The sequence below is a fragment of the Chroicocephalus ridibundus genome, chromosome 17 (assembly GCF_963924245.1).
Source record: "Chroicocephalus ridibundus chromosome 17, bChrRid1.1, whole genome shotgun sequence".
Classification (NCBI taxonomy): Eukaryota; Metazoa; Chordata; class Aves; order Charadriiformes; family Laridae; genus Chroicocephalus; species Chroicocephalus ridibundus.
The window spans coordinates 4,493,071-4,511,348 of NC_086300.1; the positions used below are offsets into that span (position 1 = coordinate 4,493,071).

The window sequence follows — 18,278 nt, forward strand, 5'->3', positions numbered from 1 at the left end:
ATTAATTAATATTATTTTTCTTTTTGCCCTCGCAACTCACACCCCGCCAAGCGCCAATGCCGACGCGGGTCCCTGCCACAAATCACCCCCCCCATCCACATTTCGCTGGGATAAATCAAGCCCAAATGAGAACTTGACCTAAATCCACCCCCCCCCCTCCCTCCCCAAACCAGGCTGGAGCCGGTGGCAGTGACCTCACTGACATCTCCTGGAGAATAAAAAGCTCTTCCCGAGTGGAAAGCGAGAAGGACAGGGCGCAGGGAGGCGGCCCCGGCTGCGGGCACGTGCCGTCCTCCATCACCGGTGTGGCAGCACCAGGTTTTGGAGGCAGGGATGGCAGCAGCGGGTCTGGCCGGTGGCGGCGGTGGCACGCAGAGCCCTCCCGGTGGCACCCAGCGTGGCTTGCCCACGTGAGGCCGGCAGAAGGACGGGCAGCTGCCGGATCTGCAGGCCTTGGGCTGAAAAATGTCAGCCACGTAGCTCCGTCTCCAGAAAACGAGGGCCAGCAGCTACGCTGCAGGCCACAATGGGGTTTATCCCAGCCCCACAGAGGGCCCTTGGGGTCACAGTGACAGTCACGGCCGCAGTCAGGAGCAGCCGCAGGTGCTGACCCCGCTGCCTGCCCCATAGAAAGGCTTGGGGCAAGTGGGCGCATCCCTTCCCACGGCCCTATCAACAGAGCTGGGCCATGGGCGGGTGTCTTCCATGGGGGCAGCAGCCCCACTGATTGCTCTCGTTAATGAGATTACGAGTAATCGGGGTCAATTTAGTGCCGGCGCGGTCTGGAAGTGGGGGCTGGGGTCTGCTCTGCGGCGTGTTATAACAACAGGCCCAGGCAGGCGGCTCAGCGTGTCCCCCCGGAGCGGGGACAGCGTGTGGCCAGCAGGAATGGGGCAGCACCATGGGGGGCAAGAGGGGCCAGGGGGGGTTGAGCATCCCGGGATGGCCACAGGGAGCATCCGGGATGCCAGGATGTCACAAGAATTCCAGGATGGCCACGGGGAGCATCTGGGGATGGTTGCAGTGAGCATTGGGGATGGCCATGGGGATGCTGAGCATGCTGGGATGGCCATGGGGACAATCCTGGGATGGCCACAGGGAACATGCCGCGATGGCCATGGGGAGCATCCTGGGATGCCAGGATGCAGCAAGCATCCCGGGGATGGTTATGGCGATGCTGAGCATCCTGAGATGTTCATGGGGAGCATGCCGGGATGGCCATGGGGAGCATCCTGGTGTCGCGGTTTAACCCTAATCGACAACCGGGACCACGCAGCCGTTCACTCCCTCCACCCCCCCACGCCCCCAGTGAGATAGGGAGGAGAATCGGAAAAAAAAGGAAACCTTGTGGGTTGCGATAAAGGCATTGTAATAGCACAGTAATGGAAGAGAAGATAATAATAATGATAATGATAGAAGAACATACAAAATGAGGGATGCAATACAATTGCTCACCCCCCGATGGTCGATTGCCCAGCCCGTCCCGAGCAGTGATTGTAGATCCCTGTCCCGCCCCCCAGCCCTCATTTCTATACTGAGCAGGACATCCATGGTATGGAATATCCCTTTGTCCAGCCTGTCCTGTCTGTGCTCCCTCTCCACCCCTATGGGAAGCTAAAAACGCCCCTGACTTAATATAAGCATCGCTTAGCAACAACTAAAACAATACGTGTTATCGACGTTATTCTCATCCTAAATCCAAAACTGGGAAGAAAATTGACTTTATCCCAGATGAAACCAGGACACCCGGGATGGCTGCGGTGAGCACCCTGGGATGCTGGGATGCTGTAAGCACCCCAGGATGCCGGGATTCAGTGAGCATCCCGGGATGCCACGACGAGCAGCTCAGTACAGCTGCACCGAGCATCCCTTGGGGGCGGACGCCTCCAAAGGACGCTGCTACTCTTTCAGGGGGCAATTAAATAAGGCGACCCCCCCAGCAAATACCCAACCGGAAAGAAAAAACACATTATTTTCCAATCTTATTCATTTCTTTATTAAAGCCTGATACAGAGGTGGATGAGGAAGGGAAGGAAAAAAAAAAACCCCAAAGCTCACAATATTGTTTATTTCGGACACATAATTAATAAAACTAAACCAACCCAAACACGAGGCGGTGCAGCCCCGGGCGCGGTTGCCCCCCCTCCACCCTCTCCCCACGCTGATTTTGGGGTCCCCCCCACCGTGATATTGCAAAGATCAGCAAATTCGCCGCCTGGCGGGGTGCCCTGCGTCCTGGCTGGATGCGGCCCTTGGGTCCGACCCAGGCAGGAGCAGGCCTGGCAGAAGCAAGGGGATGCTCGGCCCGTTTGGGATCAATCCCGGCGGAAACGGGGCAAGACGCGGTCAGCAAGCAAGGGAAAAATCAAGGAAAAACTACACGGATTTAATCGAAACGCTAAAAGTATAAAGAGGAATGACACTAACACTAATTCATCAGCTAAACGACGCTGCCAGACTGGTCCGTAGAGTTTAGGCCCTGACCAGGATCCTTTAAAATAAGCTTTTCTAGAAAAATTGTAAATTTTTATATAATTTCTCTCTAGTATATACACACACACGCACACGGCCCCGGCCGCGGGCGGGAGCACAATCAGCCTTTAGAAATAAATTACAAACTCCCCCAGTCGCTAGCATCACATATACAGATCACTCCTTGCAGCTGCTATTATTCTTTTTTTTTCTCATTTTTTTCTTTTTTAAGGTGCTTTTTGGTTTGGGTTTTGTTTTGGTTTTGGTTTCTTTTTTTTTTTTGGTTTTGTGCGAATCCTACCTGTGGAAGCATCGGCGTAAATTTTTTTTTTTTTTTTTTTTTTTTTTTGCGTTTTTAGCGCGATTATCTTCATTGCAAATATATAAACCCCCTCGCTGGGCTATTTACATCCCGACCCCGGGAGATGCTGTGAGCGGCCACGAGTGCTCGTTAGCACTGGAAGTTCGTCTGGGGAAGAGGGGCTGGGCGGGTGGGGGGGGCGCCCCGGGGGAGGCAGCGGGGTTGGGGGGAGTGAGGGGACCCCGTCCCACTCTGTCCCCATCCTGTGTTGTCCCTTCCCGGCCTTCCTCCCTGCTCCGAGCTCGGGTGTCTTCCTCCGGCTCCGTGCCCGGTCACAGCCCGGCGGTGGCCTTGGGGACCCCATGGTGACACAGGGCATGGGCCATCCCACCCTGCCAAAGTCGGGGACAGCCCATGGGACCCCCCCAGCCCGGGCAGCCTCTTCCCCAGCAGGTAGCAAAGTGCGGGTGAGCTCACACCATCCAAAATGTTAAAAAAATGGGGAAAAAAAAAGGGGGAAAAAAAATAAAAAGGCTCCATTCACAGGGTGCACAGGTGGGGACCGGGGCTCTGGGCTGTGTCCCCAAGTCCCCCTCCGTCACCCAGCACCCCGGGATGGCAGCAGTGGAGCTACAAGCGGGTGGATGGGGGGGCCGGGGGGGCGCGGGGCAGTCCTGGGGGGGTGGGTGGCAGTGAGCCCTTAGCTGGGCATCTGCACCTCGTTGTACACGTCCGTGCCCTCCGCCTCTTCGAAGGTCACCACCGCGTCGTCCGCGTCCAGCTGGAGGGACGGGAGGGGGCGTTAGGTGGGATGGGGATGGGGAGAGGGACAGGGATGGGGACAGGGACAGGGACAAGGGTGAGGATGGGAGCAGGGACAGTGATGGGGACAGGGATGGAAAGGAGGATGGGGATGGGGAGAGGGATGAGGATGGGAACAAGGATAGGGACAGAGATGGGGATGGGGACAGGGATGGGGGCTGGGATGGCTATGGAACAGGGGCAGGGATGAGGTTGGGGACAGGCACAGAGGTGGGGATGGGGACAGGGATGGGTCTGGGAACAGGGATGGGGACAGGGATGGGGATGGACACAGGGACAGGCACAGGGACAAGGACAGCACCGTGGTGGCTCCCATCCCATGCTGGGGCTACATACGCATTTGAGCTCGATGTCCCGGAAGATCCTGGGCAGCACGAAGCGCCGCAGGGGCACGGTGAGGATGAGGACGAAGGGCAGCGCCAGCGAGGCCGGGGTGGACTTCACCACCCACAGCAGCGCGAGGACGATGATCTGGATGAAGGTGAACAGGTGCATCCGCCAAGTCTTCACCTGCGGGACGAGGAGCCCAGTGGGGTCAGGGTGGTGGGTGCAGCACCCCCAACCCTTCCCAGGGTGCTGGGTGCTGGGGGGTGGCACAACCGGTGGCCCAAAGAGCCCAGTGAAGGTCAGCACCGAAGGAGGAAGCTCTTTGGGGAGCCCAGAGCAGGCAGCACTGTGGGGTGCCACAGCCCAGGACACTCCCAAGTCCACAGCCACCCAGCTGGGTGACACAGGGCTCACTCACCCGGGTGACGTAGGGCTCGTCAGGGTGGTACTTGGGTGGCATCAGCAAGAGGAGGATGCGGTCGAAGAGCTGGATGCCGAAGAGGGAGGTGACGCCCATGTAGAGGAAGATGCCGAAGAGCACGGCCAGAGGGATGTACTTCAGGATGGGCTCCATGAGGATGGAGACGCCTGCAGTGGAGAAGGAGAGGTCAGGGAGAGCTGTCGGGGGCACCCAGCCCTCGCCACCCCAGGTGGGGGGCACCTCCCCAGCTCACCGATGAGCACGGCCACCAACAAGCCGCTGATGCGCTGTTCCTTGACCTCTAAGATCTGGGACTTCTCGCCGGGAGCGGAGGTCTTGCTCATGACGGTGAGGGCGTTGGCGTGGGTGATGGTGCGGACGGTGGTGGCGCTGAGCCAGGGCATGCCGAAGAGGGCGGCCAGCCCCCCCATGGCCACGATCAGCAGCAGGTCCAGGTGGAAGCCAGAGCCCTTCACCAGCTTCCTCTCAGGCTTGCTGACGATGAGGCTGCCGGGGACAGAGAGGGAAGAGTCGGTGGTGGGGTGTCCCCTTCCACCCCTGTCCCACCAGGCACACCGCAGCCCTCCCTGCCCTCCCTGTTACACCCCCCCCCCAGGTCCTCACGTGGTGATCTGCGTCTCGAGGAAGATGAGGATGAAGACCAGGAGGGCGGGCACCACGGAGGCGAACATCATCCAGATGGGGAAAGGGTTGTCATTCCCCATGGGGTTGATAAACCAGCCCCGGGCGGATGAGTTGGTGACCTCCAGCCCTTTGGGGACGTTCAGTTTCTGGATGGGAGCAGAAATAGGGGAGTGAGGGGATGGGGACGGGGCACCTGGTTCCATGTCCCCTTGTTGGGGACACCTGTCACCGCCCCAGCCCTGCCCTCCCGCTGCTCCCGGACCTGCGTGTACGTGTCCTTGATGAAGAAGTCAACCAGCGCCATGATGAAGATGGAAATGGGCACCCCAAAGTCCCCAATCAAGCGTCGGACCTGTGGGGACACCGTGACCCCATTAAACACCCCTGTGTCCCCACCCAGCCGAGGGGGTCCCCCTCACTGTGTCCCCACCGGCAGCGGGCTCTAGCAAAGACCTTTGGAGGAGCATGCAATGAGTTTGCATGGTCTCAGCCAGACCCTTTGGGGAAATTGCACCTGCCAAGCCCCCATTTCCCGCCCCCCCGGTGCTGACCCCAGGTCCAGTGGGGTGGGGGACACACCGCTGACCCCCCCCTCTCCTCACCGTGCCAGGCAGGAAAGCGCTGTTCTTGAACTTGCGGAGGAAGAAGGCCAGGAAGAAGGTGCCGGCCATGAGGACGAGGGACAGCAACGCCGTGTTGGGCTCCGGCACCTTGGGCTCGACGACGGCCTTCACGTTGTAATGCCGCTGTAGCGGGTGATCCTTGAAAATCTGGGGAGGGGAGGGGAGAGGGTCAGGGAGGGTAGGAACCCCCCCTGCACCCCTCCTGCTGTGCTGGGAGCCCCGCGGCACCGTCCCGGCGGGTGCGTGGGTGCAGAGTGCGTGCCAGGGTGACCGGCGAGGCTGGAGCTTGGCACATGGTGAGCAGGGGGAGATTTTTAGGTTTGGTTTTCTCCACGTTCCCTTGGAAATGGGGCCGGAGCAGGGGCTGGGTGGCACAGCAGGGACGGGTGAGTGTGGCCCCGCTGCACACCATGTGTCACCCAGGGTGTTTGGGGGTGTTTTGAGCTTGTAGAGGGGCGCATGGGGGCACCTCGGTGTGGTGGAGGGTTCCAGGGTGTGATGGGGCATGTGTCCTCCCTGTCACCTCTCCAGCACCAGAGGTGTCCCTGTGGGCACCCAGGGCGTGGGGTGACACCGTCCCGTTGCTCCTGGCCACCAGGGAAGGGTCTGGGCCAGGGCATGGGGGAAGAAATTGGGGCGCTCTGAGCAGTTCCTGGGCAAGGACCACGTTTGCTGCAGCCCAGGTGGGACATCTGCCTGGGCTTCACCTCCCAGCCCCAAAATCCCCCTGCGGAGAGAAGCACGAGCCAGGAAACACCTGGGAAGGGGGAGAAAACGCTGGGACTTGGGCTCCATCCCTCACCTGCATCCCTCGCCTGGCTCCCACTGTTTCTATGGAAACCCGGGTGATGACCACTATCTGCAGCCACCCCCACCCCCTTCCCCACTGCGGGACCCCTGCGCCCCTCACCGTGACGAGCTTGGAGAAGGTCTCGTAGATGAAGATGAGGGAGATGAGGAAGGAGAAGATCTCCTGGGTGTAGCGGGACAGGTAGCGCACCAGGACGCTGCCCTCGCAGGCCACCACCACCAGCACCACCAGGATCAGCCAGAAGCCGATCCAGACCCGGCCCACGATGTACTCCATGCCATTGGCACTGCAGAACTGGGGAGACAGAGGGCACAGCCCCGTCAGCCCCATGGAGCCCCCAGCATGGGCACCCAGGTGGGCTGGATCCCGGGGTTCCACGGTGGCCCTGCACCTCCTGCCCGGGGGCTGGGGGATGCTGGGACGGGGATAGTGGTACCCCAATGTGGCAGGACTCCTGTGGCATCACCCCCCTGGCATCACCCCGATGGCAGCACCTGCTTGGCATCGCCCGCGTGGTGTCACCCACATGGTGCCAGCAATTTGGCATCACCCACATGGTGTCATGCGCCTGGCATCACCCCCGCGCCACCACCCAGATGGCTCTACCTGCGTGATATCACCCGACTGCCATCACCCACATGGCATCACCCTTGTGGCATCACCCATGTGACATCCCACAAGTGCCATCCCTCAGGTGGTATCACCCCTGTGCCATCAACTCAGATGGCTCTACCTGCATTACCGTGCAGTGTCACCCATGTGCCATCACCCACGCAGCATCACCCACGTGCCATCCCACCAGTGCCATCCTGCACGTGGCACCCCCCTGTGCCGTCCTCCTTGTGCCACCCCCCACATGACATCCCCTCATGGCAGCACCCCTGTGCCATCACCCGCCTGCCAGCACCCCATCCCTCTGCCAGGCTGGTGGCCCCAGGAGCCCACTGTGGGGACCACTGGCAGCAGGCGGGGGGCACCCAGGGGTGCAGGGTGGCACCCACCGAGTAGAAGGCTTCCTCGAAGACAAGGAGGGGCCCCGAGAAGCCGACGACGAGCAGGGGCTGGGCACTGAAGATGCTGAAGAGGACGCACTGCACGCAGGTGGAGATGAGCAGCTCCGAGACCCCCATCATGCCCTTGGTCTTCTCACCTGGTGGAGGGGCAGAGCTGGTGGGCGCCGGGGGGGACGACAGCACCGTGTCCCCCCATCCCACACTCCTCGGCACCATGATTAGGGGGTGCAATCGCCCCCCCAGGAGCACCCCCAGGGGATGGTGCTGCAGGCGGTGGCACCCTGCTCCCCCAGCCCTGTGCCCAGCTGGGGAACGCCCCTGTCCCCCAACTTGTCCCCAGCCTGTCCCCCCCATTACTTAGCAAGCCTCCAAAGGTGACAGCAGGTGACAGCGCCGCGAAGTAGATGAAGATGACGGCGGCCAGGCACTGGGGGCTGAGAGCATCCTTGATGTCGCTGAGATATTTGGGGTACCGGCGGCGGATGTCCCGCACCAGCCCCCCAAAAGGTCTCCCTGTCCTGCGCAGGGGGTCATCGTCCTCCGGCGCCGGCTCCTCCAGCCCTGGGGACACAAGCAGGTGGCCATGGGGGGACCCCGCATGCAAGAAGGGGGTCCCGCCAGCCACGGGGACCGGGGATCCCGGGGGGGCTGAGGTGGTCCTCGCCGTACCCAGGTCTTTCAGGAAGGCCTCGCCCGGCGCCTTCTCGGGGGGCTGGTAGCGGCGGCGGAGCAGCTCATGCTGCAGCGGCACCAGGCTGCGGAGGAGCTGCTCGTTCGGGATCTCGGTGGGCGGCAGGACGATGCTGGCCTCCAGAAAGTCCTCCACCCCCCGCAGCAGGTCCTGGCGGCCCTCGGCCAGGTAGGCATCCCGGCGAAAGACCTGCAGGGTGGCCCGGGGACAGGCGCTCAGCTGTCTCTGGGCACACTTGGGTGCTGCTGGGCACCCGCCCAGTCCCTGAGCATCTTCACAGGGATGGGGCATCATGGGGACATAGGGACAGGGGGACATGAGGATGAGGGGGTCCATGGGGACACAGGGGCTTGGGGACAGGGTGTGGGGACACAGAGGCATGGGGATAAGGGGTGACATGGGGACATGGGGGACATAGGATCACAGGAGCATGGGGACACAGTTGCTTGGACACACGGGGACCTCAGGGGCATGGGCACATAGGGACACAGGGGCATGGGGACATGGGAGCATGGGGCCACAGGGACACAGTAAGTGTGGGAACAGGGGTGCACGTGGAGATGGGGACATGGGGACGGGGGTGTATGGGGACATGGGGACATGGAGACCCAGAGGGATGAGGACACAGGTGCATGGGGCCAAGGGGACACGAGTGTATGGGGACACAGGGACACAAGCACAGAGAGGGACATGGCACGGGTGGATGACCCCTATTAGAGGGTGCGGCCCCAGGGCTGGGGACTTTGGGGTGCTCAGGGGTGCTGTGACCCTGGACGGCAGTGCTGGTGGTGATGGCAGTGCCAGTGCCGGTGGCAGTGGCGGTGGCAGGCGAGCCGTACCCTCTCAGACATCATGGTGGCGACGGCGCGTCCGATCTCGTGGTAGCTGACATTGGGGGTGTCAGGGCCCAGGACCACGAAGAGGAAGCGGACGGGCAGGGGCACCTCAAGGACGGCGTCCAGTGTCACCGCGGCCTTCAGGCGCACGAAGGCCAGCGTCGGCTGCTCCAGGAAGGCTGCGCAGCCTGGGGGGAGGACGGGATGGGATGGGGGTCACGGGGGGACGGGCACAGGGACACAGAGACATGGGGACACAGAAGACATGGGGACACAAGCATGGGGATATGGACACATGGGGACACAGGAGCATGGGGACATGGAAACATGGGGACATTGGGATATGGGGACAAGGAGACACGGGTACAGGGACAGAGTTATTTGGAGACAAGATGACACAGAGGCATGGGGACATGGGGGGACAAAGGGAATGGGACACACAAAGACATGAGGACACAGAGACACAGGGATACACGACCATGGGGGCATACGGACACCGGGACACGGGGACACAGGGGCAGGTGGGCGTGGGAGCACAGGGACAGGAGGGCATGGGGACACAGGGACAGAGGGGACAGAGAGAAGTGAGGACACAGGGGCACAGGGGACTGGAGAAAGGGATCATGAGGACAAGGGACAAGGGGACGCAGGACCCAGAGAGCAGCGCTGAGCGGCAGCAGGCGGCGGCGAGAGCTGAGGACGGGGAGAGTCAAAAAAGGCGCAAGAAAAGCAGCGAGTGAGCGAGCAGGCAGACACCGAAGCTCCCGCTGCGCACCCTGGCCCCGCACCCGCCGCCCCGACCCCGCACCCCCCCTCCCCGCCCACCACTCACCCACGAGGACCAGCGTGGCCTCGGCATCCTCGGGGATCTTCTCGGGGAGCTGGGGTTTGGTGGTCCCGCTCGGGCTCTGCGGCGGGCAGACGAATGGCAGGAGTCAGCCGGCTGTCCCCTGCATGGCCCCCTCCATCCCCAGTGTGTCCCCCTCCGTCCCTACACGTCCCCCTCCGTCCCCTGTATGTCCCCCTCTGCCCCCTGTAAGCCCGGCTCCTTCACTACCACTCTGCACCACGCGCGGCAACGCCTCGCCTGCTTGCGTGTGTGCGCGTGTATGTGCACCCATGATGTGCATGCGTGTGTGTGCAAGCGCATGGGTGGACACACGTGTGAGGGCGAGAGAAAGCAGTGTGCGTGGGAGTTCGGGGCGTGTTCGTGCCCGTCTGCCTGCTCGGGCCCCTGTGAGCGCGTGTGGACGGGTGTGCAAGCGTGCACCAGCGGCTGCGCGCCCTCCCCGGGGACGCGCGAGACCCCGCACACCTCCTGGCTGGCGTGCGCTTGCATGTGCCGACGCGTGTGTGCACACACCTGTGTGTGTGTGTGCGCGTCTCCCAGCAGCCCTCCCCACACCCTGGCTGGACCCAGCACCCCCTGCCCCCTGCCCTCCAGTGTCCCCCTGCCCCCCAGTGTCCCCCTGCCCCCCAGTGCCCCCCTGCCCGCCACCCGGTCCCCGCTCGCCTGCTCTGCCCCGGCCAGCCTGCGCATCTCCAGGGGCTGCTGCTCCCGCAGCAGCGGCTGCTCCGTCTCTGCCCGGCTGGTGCCCGAGCGCTGCAGCTGCGCCGGTGGCAGGGTCCGCACCGACTCGGCCTCGCTGGGGTGCCTAGAGCAGTCGGGGGGATGGTGTCAGACGGGCCAGCGCCGCTGACCCCTCCCCAAAACCCCATAAGATGGCCCCAGCCCCGGGGGTGCGTGGGGATCCTCACACTGGGCTGGGAGGCAAAGCCAAAACGCGGAGGGGCTTTTCCACCCCGTGCCAGGCTCCAGCGGGACACGCTGGGGCTGGATCCAGCCCGGACACCGGGGTGCCACCCCCATGGGGCTGTCAGCCCTGGACATACTTGTGCTGGAGCAGCAGCGTCCTCAGGATGTCATCTCGGTCCTGCGGCTTGATCTGCCCCTCGTAGATCATCTGATCGATGAGGACATTGGCAATGGCTGCCAACGAGGTGGCCGCCACGTCGAGGAGCACAGCACCTGCGGGGACAGCACCGTCACCAGCCGGCCAGAGCGGGGTCCCCGCTGCCATCCCAGCTCCAGCCGGTGTCCCCACCTTTGGCCAAAGCCCGCCGGATCTCCAGGAGGCTGCGGTACGTCAGGAAGGAGAGATGGGGCTGGCCCCAGTGCCCGGCCTCCTTGAAGTCCTCCTCCAGCTTGAGCCAGTGGCCGGCCTCCATCCAGCACAGCTCCTTCGTGATGTCCATGACCAGCTCGTGCAGCTCCACGTAGCCCTGCAGACAGAGCCCGGGGGCGTGTCAGGGTCCCCCACACCACACCAGAGACCCCCAGGAGCCCCAGAGCTGTGGTTGCCCGTGCCAGCATCTCTCCCATCCCCGGTGTCCCCGGGGGCTGGCGTGGGGTTGGTCCCCAGGTGGCCACAGTCTGTCCACCCCCGGAAATGGGGGTCACCGGAGCAGCACCCACCTCATGGGTGTCCCGCTGGGACACAGGCCGCCTGCTCCCCCCAGCCTCCAGGTCCACATCGGTCACCGACGGAGCTGCAAGTGGAGCCACCACCACGTTAGCTGGTCCCTGCCCCTGCCCGGACCCTCCCAGGGTCTGTTGAAGGCATCTGCCCCCATCACCCCCATCCCAGACCCAGTTGGGGTTGCCTGGATGTGTCCCTTGCTCCATCATCCCCACCCCAGCCCTGGCTGGGACTCACTGTACGTGTCCCCTACCCATTGCCCCATCCCAGACCCAGCTGGGGTTTGCTGGATGTGTCCCCACCTCTATAACCCCCATCCTTAGACCCAGTTGGGGTCTGCTGGCTGTGTCCCTCCATCACCCCCCTGCCTCGCCGGTGCCCACCTCCGTCCCCTCGCATCCCCGCATCCAAGCTCCCGGGGCAGGGTGACAGTCTGGGGACATCGCCGGGGCAGGGCTCGTGGCCACGCTCTGCCCCACCACCGGCACAGCACCCCAGCACCAAGCGCTGCTCCTCAGACGGGGATGGGGACAGCACATTCCCGGCCAGCCAGACCCCAGGAGCTCAAGTTGTCCCCGTCCCCTGCCTACCTGCGGCCCCCCCTGCGCCCCCCACGGCCCCGCAGCTCCAGCCCTATAAAGTGGGGGCCGAGCCCCACGCCCCGCGGCCGCCCTGTGTGCACCGTAAATCCCGGAGCACTTTGCCTTTGCTGACAGTAAACACCAGTGCGGCTCCCGCCCGCCCGTGGCCGCCCCGGTGGCGGGGACAGGCTCACCCCGTCCCCCTCTGCCCCTGTTGGGGACCACCGCGGTCCCCTCGCTGCCCCCCGGCCAGGTCACCCAGCGGGGGGATGCTGCATGTGCCGCATCCTGCTCTGCCGGCTGAAGGGTGCTGTGCCGACGCAAGAGGGGATGGGGTGCGTGTGTGTGTGTGTCCCCAGTGTCCCCGACGGCGTTGGCCGTGGCACGTGGGCATGAGCTTGTCCTCGTCTGGGCCCGCTGCCGCTGCCACCGAGCCGCCCGGCGCCAGCCAGCGTTCAGCCCCAAGTGGTTCTTGTCCTCACCCCAAACAAAGACTTTATTTATCCTCAATCAGCGGGCAATTACGGGCAAGCGGCAGCGGTCACCCCGCAGCGTGCCCTGACGCCCGGGTGACGGTCATCCCGTGGAGCGCGGGGCTGGGGGTGGCAATGCCAGGGTGGGCGGCACGACGGAGGGCTAGGGTGGGGGGTGGGGGAAACGCCGAGGCTGGGCTTTGTCCCCCGGTGCCCCCACGGTCACTCACGCTGCCCTCCGCCACGGCGGCTCGCCTGTCCCGGGGGGGCCCCGGCCGCGCGCCTCCTCCCATCCACGTCATAGCATCCCCGGCGGCTGGGCAAATACTGGCTGCAAAACACACACCGCCGGGATGGGGGGGGTCAGCGCCGGGCACCCACGGGTGCCAGCAGCCCCCCCTTGCCGATGCCAGCCGGGCAGGGGGGACAGCATGCAGCTCCCTCCCCGATTTTGGGGACTCACCGCAGGGGCGTCAGCTCCTCGGCTCTGGCCCTCCACGCGTGCAAGGGGGACCCGGTGCCAGCGCCGGCCCCTGCGCAGAACAGGCGGCAGCATTACCCCCCCGACCTGTGTCACCTCCAACGGGCACCCGAGGGTCTGGATGTCGGGAGCTGGCACAGCCCAAGCACCCCCTCGGGGTGGAAGCTCTGAATCAACAAAGCTTCGGGCAAGGGGATGCTCCGGGGCACACAGACCCCCCCCAACCTTCCCTCACCTCCCTTCCCAGGGGGCTTCTGGTCATGGCCTCAAGGACCTGAGGTGTCCCCAAGCTCAGACACCCACAGCCCTTGCACCGGAGGTGGCACCTCACGGGCTTCAGGGCTGTGGGTGACGGGATCCCGAGGGCTGCGTGTCCCTGCCTGACCGTCCCGGGCTCCGAGCGAGCCCCGCTGCCCGTGCAATGCTGGCACCCGTGCAACACGTCTGTGCAACGCTGGCACCCACGCAATGCCGGCACCCACGCAATGTTGGTGCCCATGCGATGCTGGCGCCCACGCGATGCTGGTGCCCATGCAACACTAGCACTCGTGCAACGCATCTGTGCAACGCCGGTGCCCATGCAGCACATCTGTGCCATGCTGGCACCCATGCAATGTGGTGCCGATGCAACATGGGTGCCCATACAATGCTGTCACCCATGCAACACTGTCACCCATGCAATGCTGTCACCCATGCAATGCTGTCACCCATGCAACGCTGGTGCCCATGCAGTGCTGGCACCTACACAATGCCAGTGCCCATGCCATGCTGGTGCCCGTGCAACAAGCCTGTGCCATGCTGGTACCCGTGCAGAGCTGGCACCCACAAAACTCTGGCACCCATGCAACATGCGACCTTGAACCACTGCTGTCCCTGCAACGCTGGCACCCCCCTGGTGCCAGTTTCCATGCGACGCCGGTGCCCAGGAGGTGCTGTCACCCATGCAACACTGTCACCCATGCAACGCCGTCACCTCTGCAATGCTGTCACCTGTATGACATCGGTGCCCATGCAATGCCATCCCCCATGCAATGCTGATGCCCACGCGTGCCCAGTGCCCCCCAGCACCCGAGAGAGCCACTCACTGCTCATCTCCCCCAGTGATAGGTGGGAGCCTTTTATGCCAGGGTCCTCGTAGCCTTCGGGGTCCAGGCTCCTCCTCATCCTCTCCTCGTAGGCCTCCTGTGGGACAGAGAGAAGGGGGCTCAGCGGGGCCGTATGGGGGGTGGGAGCCGGCCGGGGTGCAGCAGCAGAGCCAGGGCTCGGGGCCGGGTCTCCCTACCTGGCCAGGCCCCTCCATGGCCCCCGCCGCTGCCTCGCTGCGTCCCGGCAATCAGCCCGGCGGCACCATAACCCGGCGCTCTGCGGCGTCAGGGCGGGCGCGGAGGGGAAAGGGAGAGAAAATATGTTAGGAGAGGTCTGGGCAGCGCTCAGTGTCCCCGGAGACGTGGGGTTTGTCCCCTGGGATGGGGCTGGGGCTGGACGCCGCGGCCGTTCCCGCAGCCCCCACCCGTGTAACCTGCTCCCCGCAGGCCGGGAGGTCCCAGGGCCAGGGGTCCCCGGGGAAGCGATGCCCTGCCCTGCCGCCATCCGGGATGGGAACCGACGTCAGGCGACGGCAGAGCCCCGGCAGCTTCCCACCAGGGACGCGGCATCCCGCCCCGGCCCACCCATGCCCACGCATGCCAGCTGGTCCTGCCATGTCCTGCGCCTGGGGGTCAGGTGCCCTGTGGACCCACACCCAGGGTCAGGTCCCCTATGGGACATGGGCTGGGTCCCACACGACCCCTCGCACATGGGTGGGATCCCATATAGACGCACGTACATAGGTGGGGTCCCATATAGACCCACGCACAGGGGCTGGGGTCCCACACTGCAGCACCCTGCGCCCCCAGCAAGCTCCCACAGCCCCCCGGCAGAGCACTGGGGTGAGAAAGGGGAAACTGAGGCACAGCGGAGCTCATGGGGACCTCTCAAAGCGGGATGGCAGGAGCACCCTGCAGCAACCCAGGGTACAGAGCCGGGGGGGGGGGCACCCTGCTGCCCACCCCACCCCCTGCACAGCACCCAAAGCCTCTGCAGCCCCCTGGGCGGTGGGTGGGTGCCTGGAGGGGGGAAGGTGCAGCCTGTGCCTGCAACTCCCCCTCTGCACCCCCTGTGCCCCCCCACGCTGCCCCCCCCGACCTCCCCCCGCAGCTGCCCCGGGGCCATGCCGGGGGACAACCGCCAGGGGGCGCCCTGCCCCCGCAAGCCGCTCTCCCCCCCCCGCCGGGTCCCGGGGCAGCCCCGGAGGGAGCCGGGCGTCCGGGTCCCCCGTTCCTCGTAACCCCTCACCCCCCATGACCCCCCCCATCTGCCCCCCACAACCCAGAGTCCCCGGGGGGGGATCCTGCCCCGAGACCCCCAGCCCCTTCCCCACCCCAGCCCCCCGTGGGGACCCCCCAGCTTGGGGGGCCGGGGACCCCGGCTGCCCCCCGCCACCCCGACCCAGGGACCCCACACGGGGGGCGGCTCACGGGAGGCGGGAGGGGGGGGCTGCAAGGTCAGGGCGTGGGGGTTTTTGGTGGGGGGGGGACGGGACACCAGCCCCCCCAGATCTCACCCGGGTGATGCAGGAGCCCGCTCCCGGCCGGGGCCCGCGGGAGCCGAGGCGGGGGGGGGGTTGTCACGGAGACCCCGCTGGGGCCACGGGATCCCCGACGGGGCGCGGGAGCGGCGGCGGGGCCACGGGAACCGGGGCCGGCTCCGGACCCGGCCTCCTCCTTCCTGCCCCGCCTGGCCCCGCAGCGCCGGCGGCCCCCGGCCCCCCGGCCCGGCCCGGGCCCCCCCCGGCCCCCCTCGGCCCCGCCGGCGGCTCTTGCATCAGCCCGGTGCGGCGGGCTGCGCCCCGCTGATAACGCCCCGCCGGTGGCGGCCCCCGCCCCGCTCCCCCCGCTGCCGCCCCGGGGCCCGAGGCCGCGGTGATGGTCTGCGGGACCCCCTGGGCACCGGGCACCCTGCGCCTGGGTCGCCCGCACCTGCCGAGTCCGTCCCGGTGACACCTTGCACCGTATAGAGCCCATACGTCCCGCCCCGGGTGTGCAACATAGAGCCCACACCTCCCGCCCCGGCCACCTCCCGTGCACAGCGCAGAGCCCGTTCCTCCCGTACCGTCCACCCCACGGGCACGGCATAGAGCCTATGCATCCCACATCATGGGCATGGTATGGAGTCCACACCTCCCACACCATCCAACACCTGTACGCAGTATAGAGCCCGTGCCTCCTACACCACAGAGCCAACGGGCTCAGGATGGAGCCCATACCTCCCACACCAGGCGGCTAGCGTGACTCAGGACTGGACTCGTGCCTCCTATGCCATATATCCAGCACAGCTCAGTATAGAGCCCATAGGTCCCCAAGCACACATAGCACGCGTTCAGCATGGAGCCCATAACTCCCACACCATCCACGCAGTGTGGCTCAGTACAGGACCTCCCTCCCGCAGCAGGTACTCAGTATGGACTCCGTACATCCCACGCCATCCACGCAGCGTGGCTGGGATCCCTCATGCAGCAGGTACCCAACGTGGCTCCATATAGAGCCCATACATCCCATGCTATCCATGCAGCATGGCTGGGATCCCTCCAGCAGCAGGTACCATCATGGCTCAGTATGGATTCCATACAACCCATGCCATCCACGCAACGTGGCTGGGATCCCTCATGCAGCAGGTACCCATCGTGGCTCCGTATGGATTCCGTGCATCCCACGCCATCCACGCAGCGTGGCTGGGATCCCTCATGCAGCAGGTACCCATCGTGGCTCTATATGGATTCCGTGCATCCCACGCCATCCACGCAGCGTGGCTCAGCTCCCTCCCGCAGCAGGTACCATCGTGGCTCAGCGTGGAGCCCATACCTGTCACAGCACCTCCCACCCCAGCACACCTCACTGACGGCCCCACAGCCACCACCCTACGCCGGGGGCACCCGGGGGTGCTGCCCCTGCCTCGCCTGGCCCCGCAGCCCCCCGCCCCCCCATCCCCCAGCTCCCCTCACCCAGCAACACCCCGGGACCCCGCACCTACCCCTGGGGGTGCCTCCGCGACGCCCCTGCCCGGGCTCTGCCTGCTGCTGCCCGCGGGGAAAGAGCCGCGCGGCGCGGGGGAGCGCGCCCAAATGCCCTGAGTCACGCTCCCCTCCCTAATCTCCCCCCCCTGGGGCTCACCCGGCCCCCACCTCTCTCCCCCTGGGGCCCCCCGTAAACAAGGTTATCGGGGTGCAACATCTTGCGATGGGCTGCGCCCTGCCCGCTGCCCGCCCGCTGCCCGCCCGCTGCCCGCCCTCGCCCCGCAGCCCTCCCCAGCCGCTCACCCTGCCCCGGCTAGGCCGTGCCGTGCTCCCCGTGCCCCCCACTATCTTGTTTACGAGGCTCCGGGTTTCCCTGCGGGGAATCCCCGGGAATCCTCTGGCTGTCCCCCTCCTTCACGCAGGGTTGGGGTTTTTCTCTCTCTCTTTTTTTTTTTTTTTTTTAAAAAAAAAATGGGGGTTCCTGGGGAGGTTCCCCCGGGGGAGGAGGCGAGAGGGGACGGGGGATGTGGCCGGGGTTCCCTCTGTCCCCGGGGATCGCTGTGCCCGGGGTGCCTGGCAGAGAGGTGGTGGGACGGGCACGGCTGCTTCGGTGCAGGGCGAATGGGGGGGCGTGAGCGCGCGCGGGTGTGCACGCTTGTGGGTGCACGCGGGTGTGCAAGCAGGCGTGTGCGCGTGCAAGTGCGTGCATACATGGATGTGCATGCATACCTGGGTGTGCAGGCGTGTACGTGTGCATGCACGCATGGCGCGCACGCTCAGCCGTGCGTGCGTGTATGTGCAGGCATGCAAACGTGCGTGCAGGTGCATACATGCACATATACACACGCGTGTGCACGCACATGCGTGTCTCTACATTTACAAGGCCCCTGAAGGGCTCCCGGCCCCCTGGCCCAAATCCCAGGGGGCAGGGAAGGGGAGAAGGGGCTGGGAAAGCATTGCACGCGGGTGCACACATGTGCGCACACATGCACACGCGCATACATAAGCACACACCGGCCACCCCACTGCTTGGGGACACCCACAGGGACGTCCTGGCTCCTGCCCCAGCTTGTGGGGTCAGGACGGCGTTGCCCCCCCTTTTGGGGCGACCATCCAGGCTGGGGGCCGTGGGCTGCCAGCCCATCACGCATTTTGGGGACTCGGTGGCACCTCCCGCGGAGCCGGGAGGTGCAATAGCTGCAGGCTGGGTGCTCCGATAACAGCCCCCCCCACGTTATCTGGGTGCTGCC

At 65.1% G+C, this 18,278-nt stretch overlaps 1 protein-coding gene across 7 annotated transcripts; it reads right to left on the bottom strand.

Moving 5' to 3' along the window:
• Positions 1 to 2,845: 2,845 nt before the first annotated feature.
• Positions 2,846 to 17,184, bottom strand: SLC4A1 (solute carrier family 4 member 1 (Diego blood group)). 7 transcript variants are annotated; one of them, XM_063354377.1, is made up of 22 exons: positions 17,046 to 17,159; positions 14,260 to 14,339; positions 14,063 to 14,159; positions 12,960 to 13,029; positions 12,727 to 12,827; positions 11,439 to 11,512; positions 11,068 to 11,245; positions 10,856 to 10,991; positions 10,476 to 10,617; positions 9,795 to 9,870; positions 8,966 to 9,150; positions 8,105 to 8,315; positions 7,793 to 7,996; positions 7,424 to 7,572; positions 6,522 to 6,716; positions 5,591 to 5,758; positions 5,251 to 5,340; positions 4,968 to 5,134; positions 4,597 to 4,850; positions 4,341 to 4,510; positions 3,932 to 4,105; positions 2,846 to 3,554 (listed from the first exon to the last, which is right to left on the bottom strand). In XM_063354377.1, the coding sequence occupies exons 2-22, from the start codon at positions 14,275 to 14,277 to the stop codon at positions 3,474 to 3,476; spliced, it is 2,940 nt and encodes a 979-aa protein (XP_063210447.1). In that variant the 5' UTR covers positions 14,278 to 14,339; positions 17,046 to 17,159; the 3' UTR covers positions 2,846 to 3,473. The 7 variants fall into 7 exon arrangements, with proteins under 7 accessions (XP_063210447.1, XP_063210448.1, XP_063210450.1 ...); XM_063354378.1 differs by lacking the exon at positions 14,260 to 14,339 and having other exon boundaries at positions 17,046 to 17,184; XM_063354380.1 differs by lacking the exons at positions 12,727 to 12,827; positions 12,960 to 13,029 and having other exon boundaries at positions 17,046 to 17,157.
• Between the last annotated feature and the right edge of the window lie 1,094 nt (positions 17,185 to 18,278).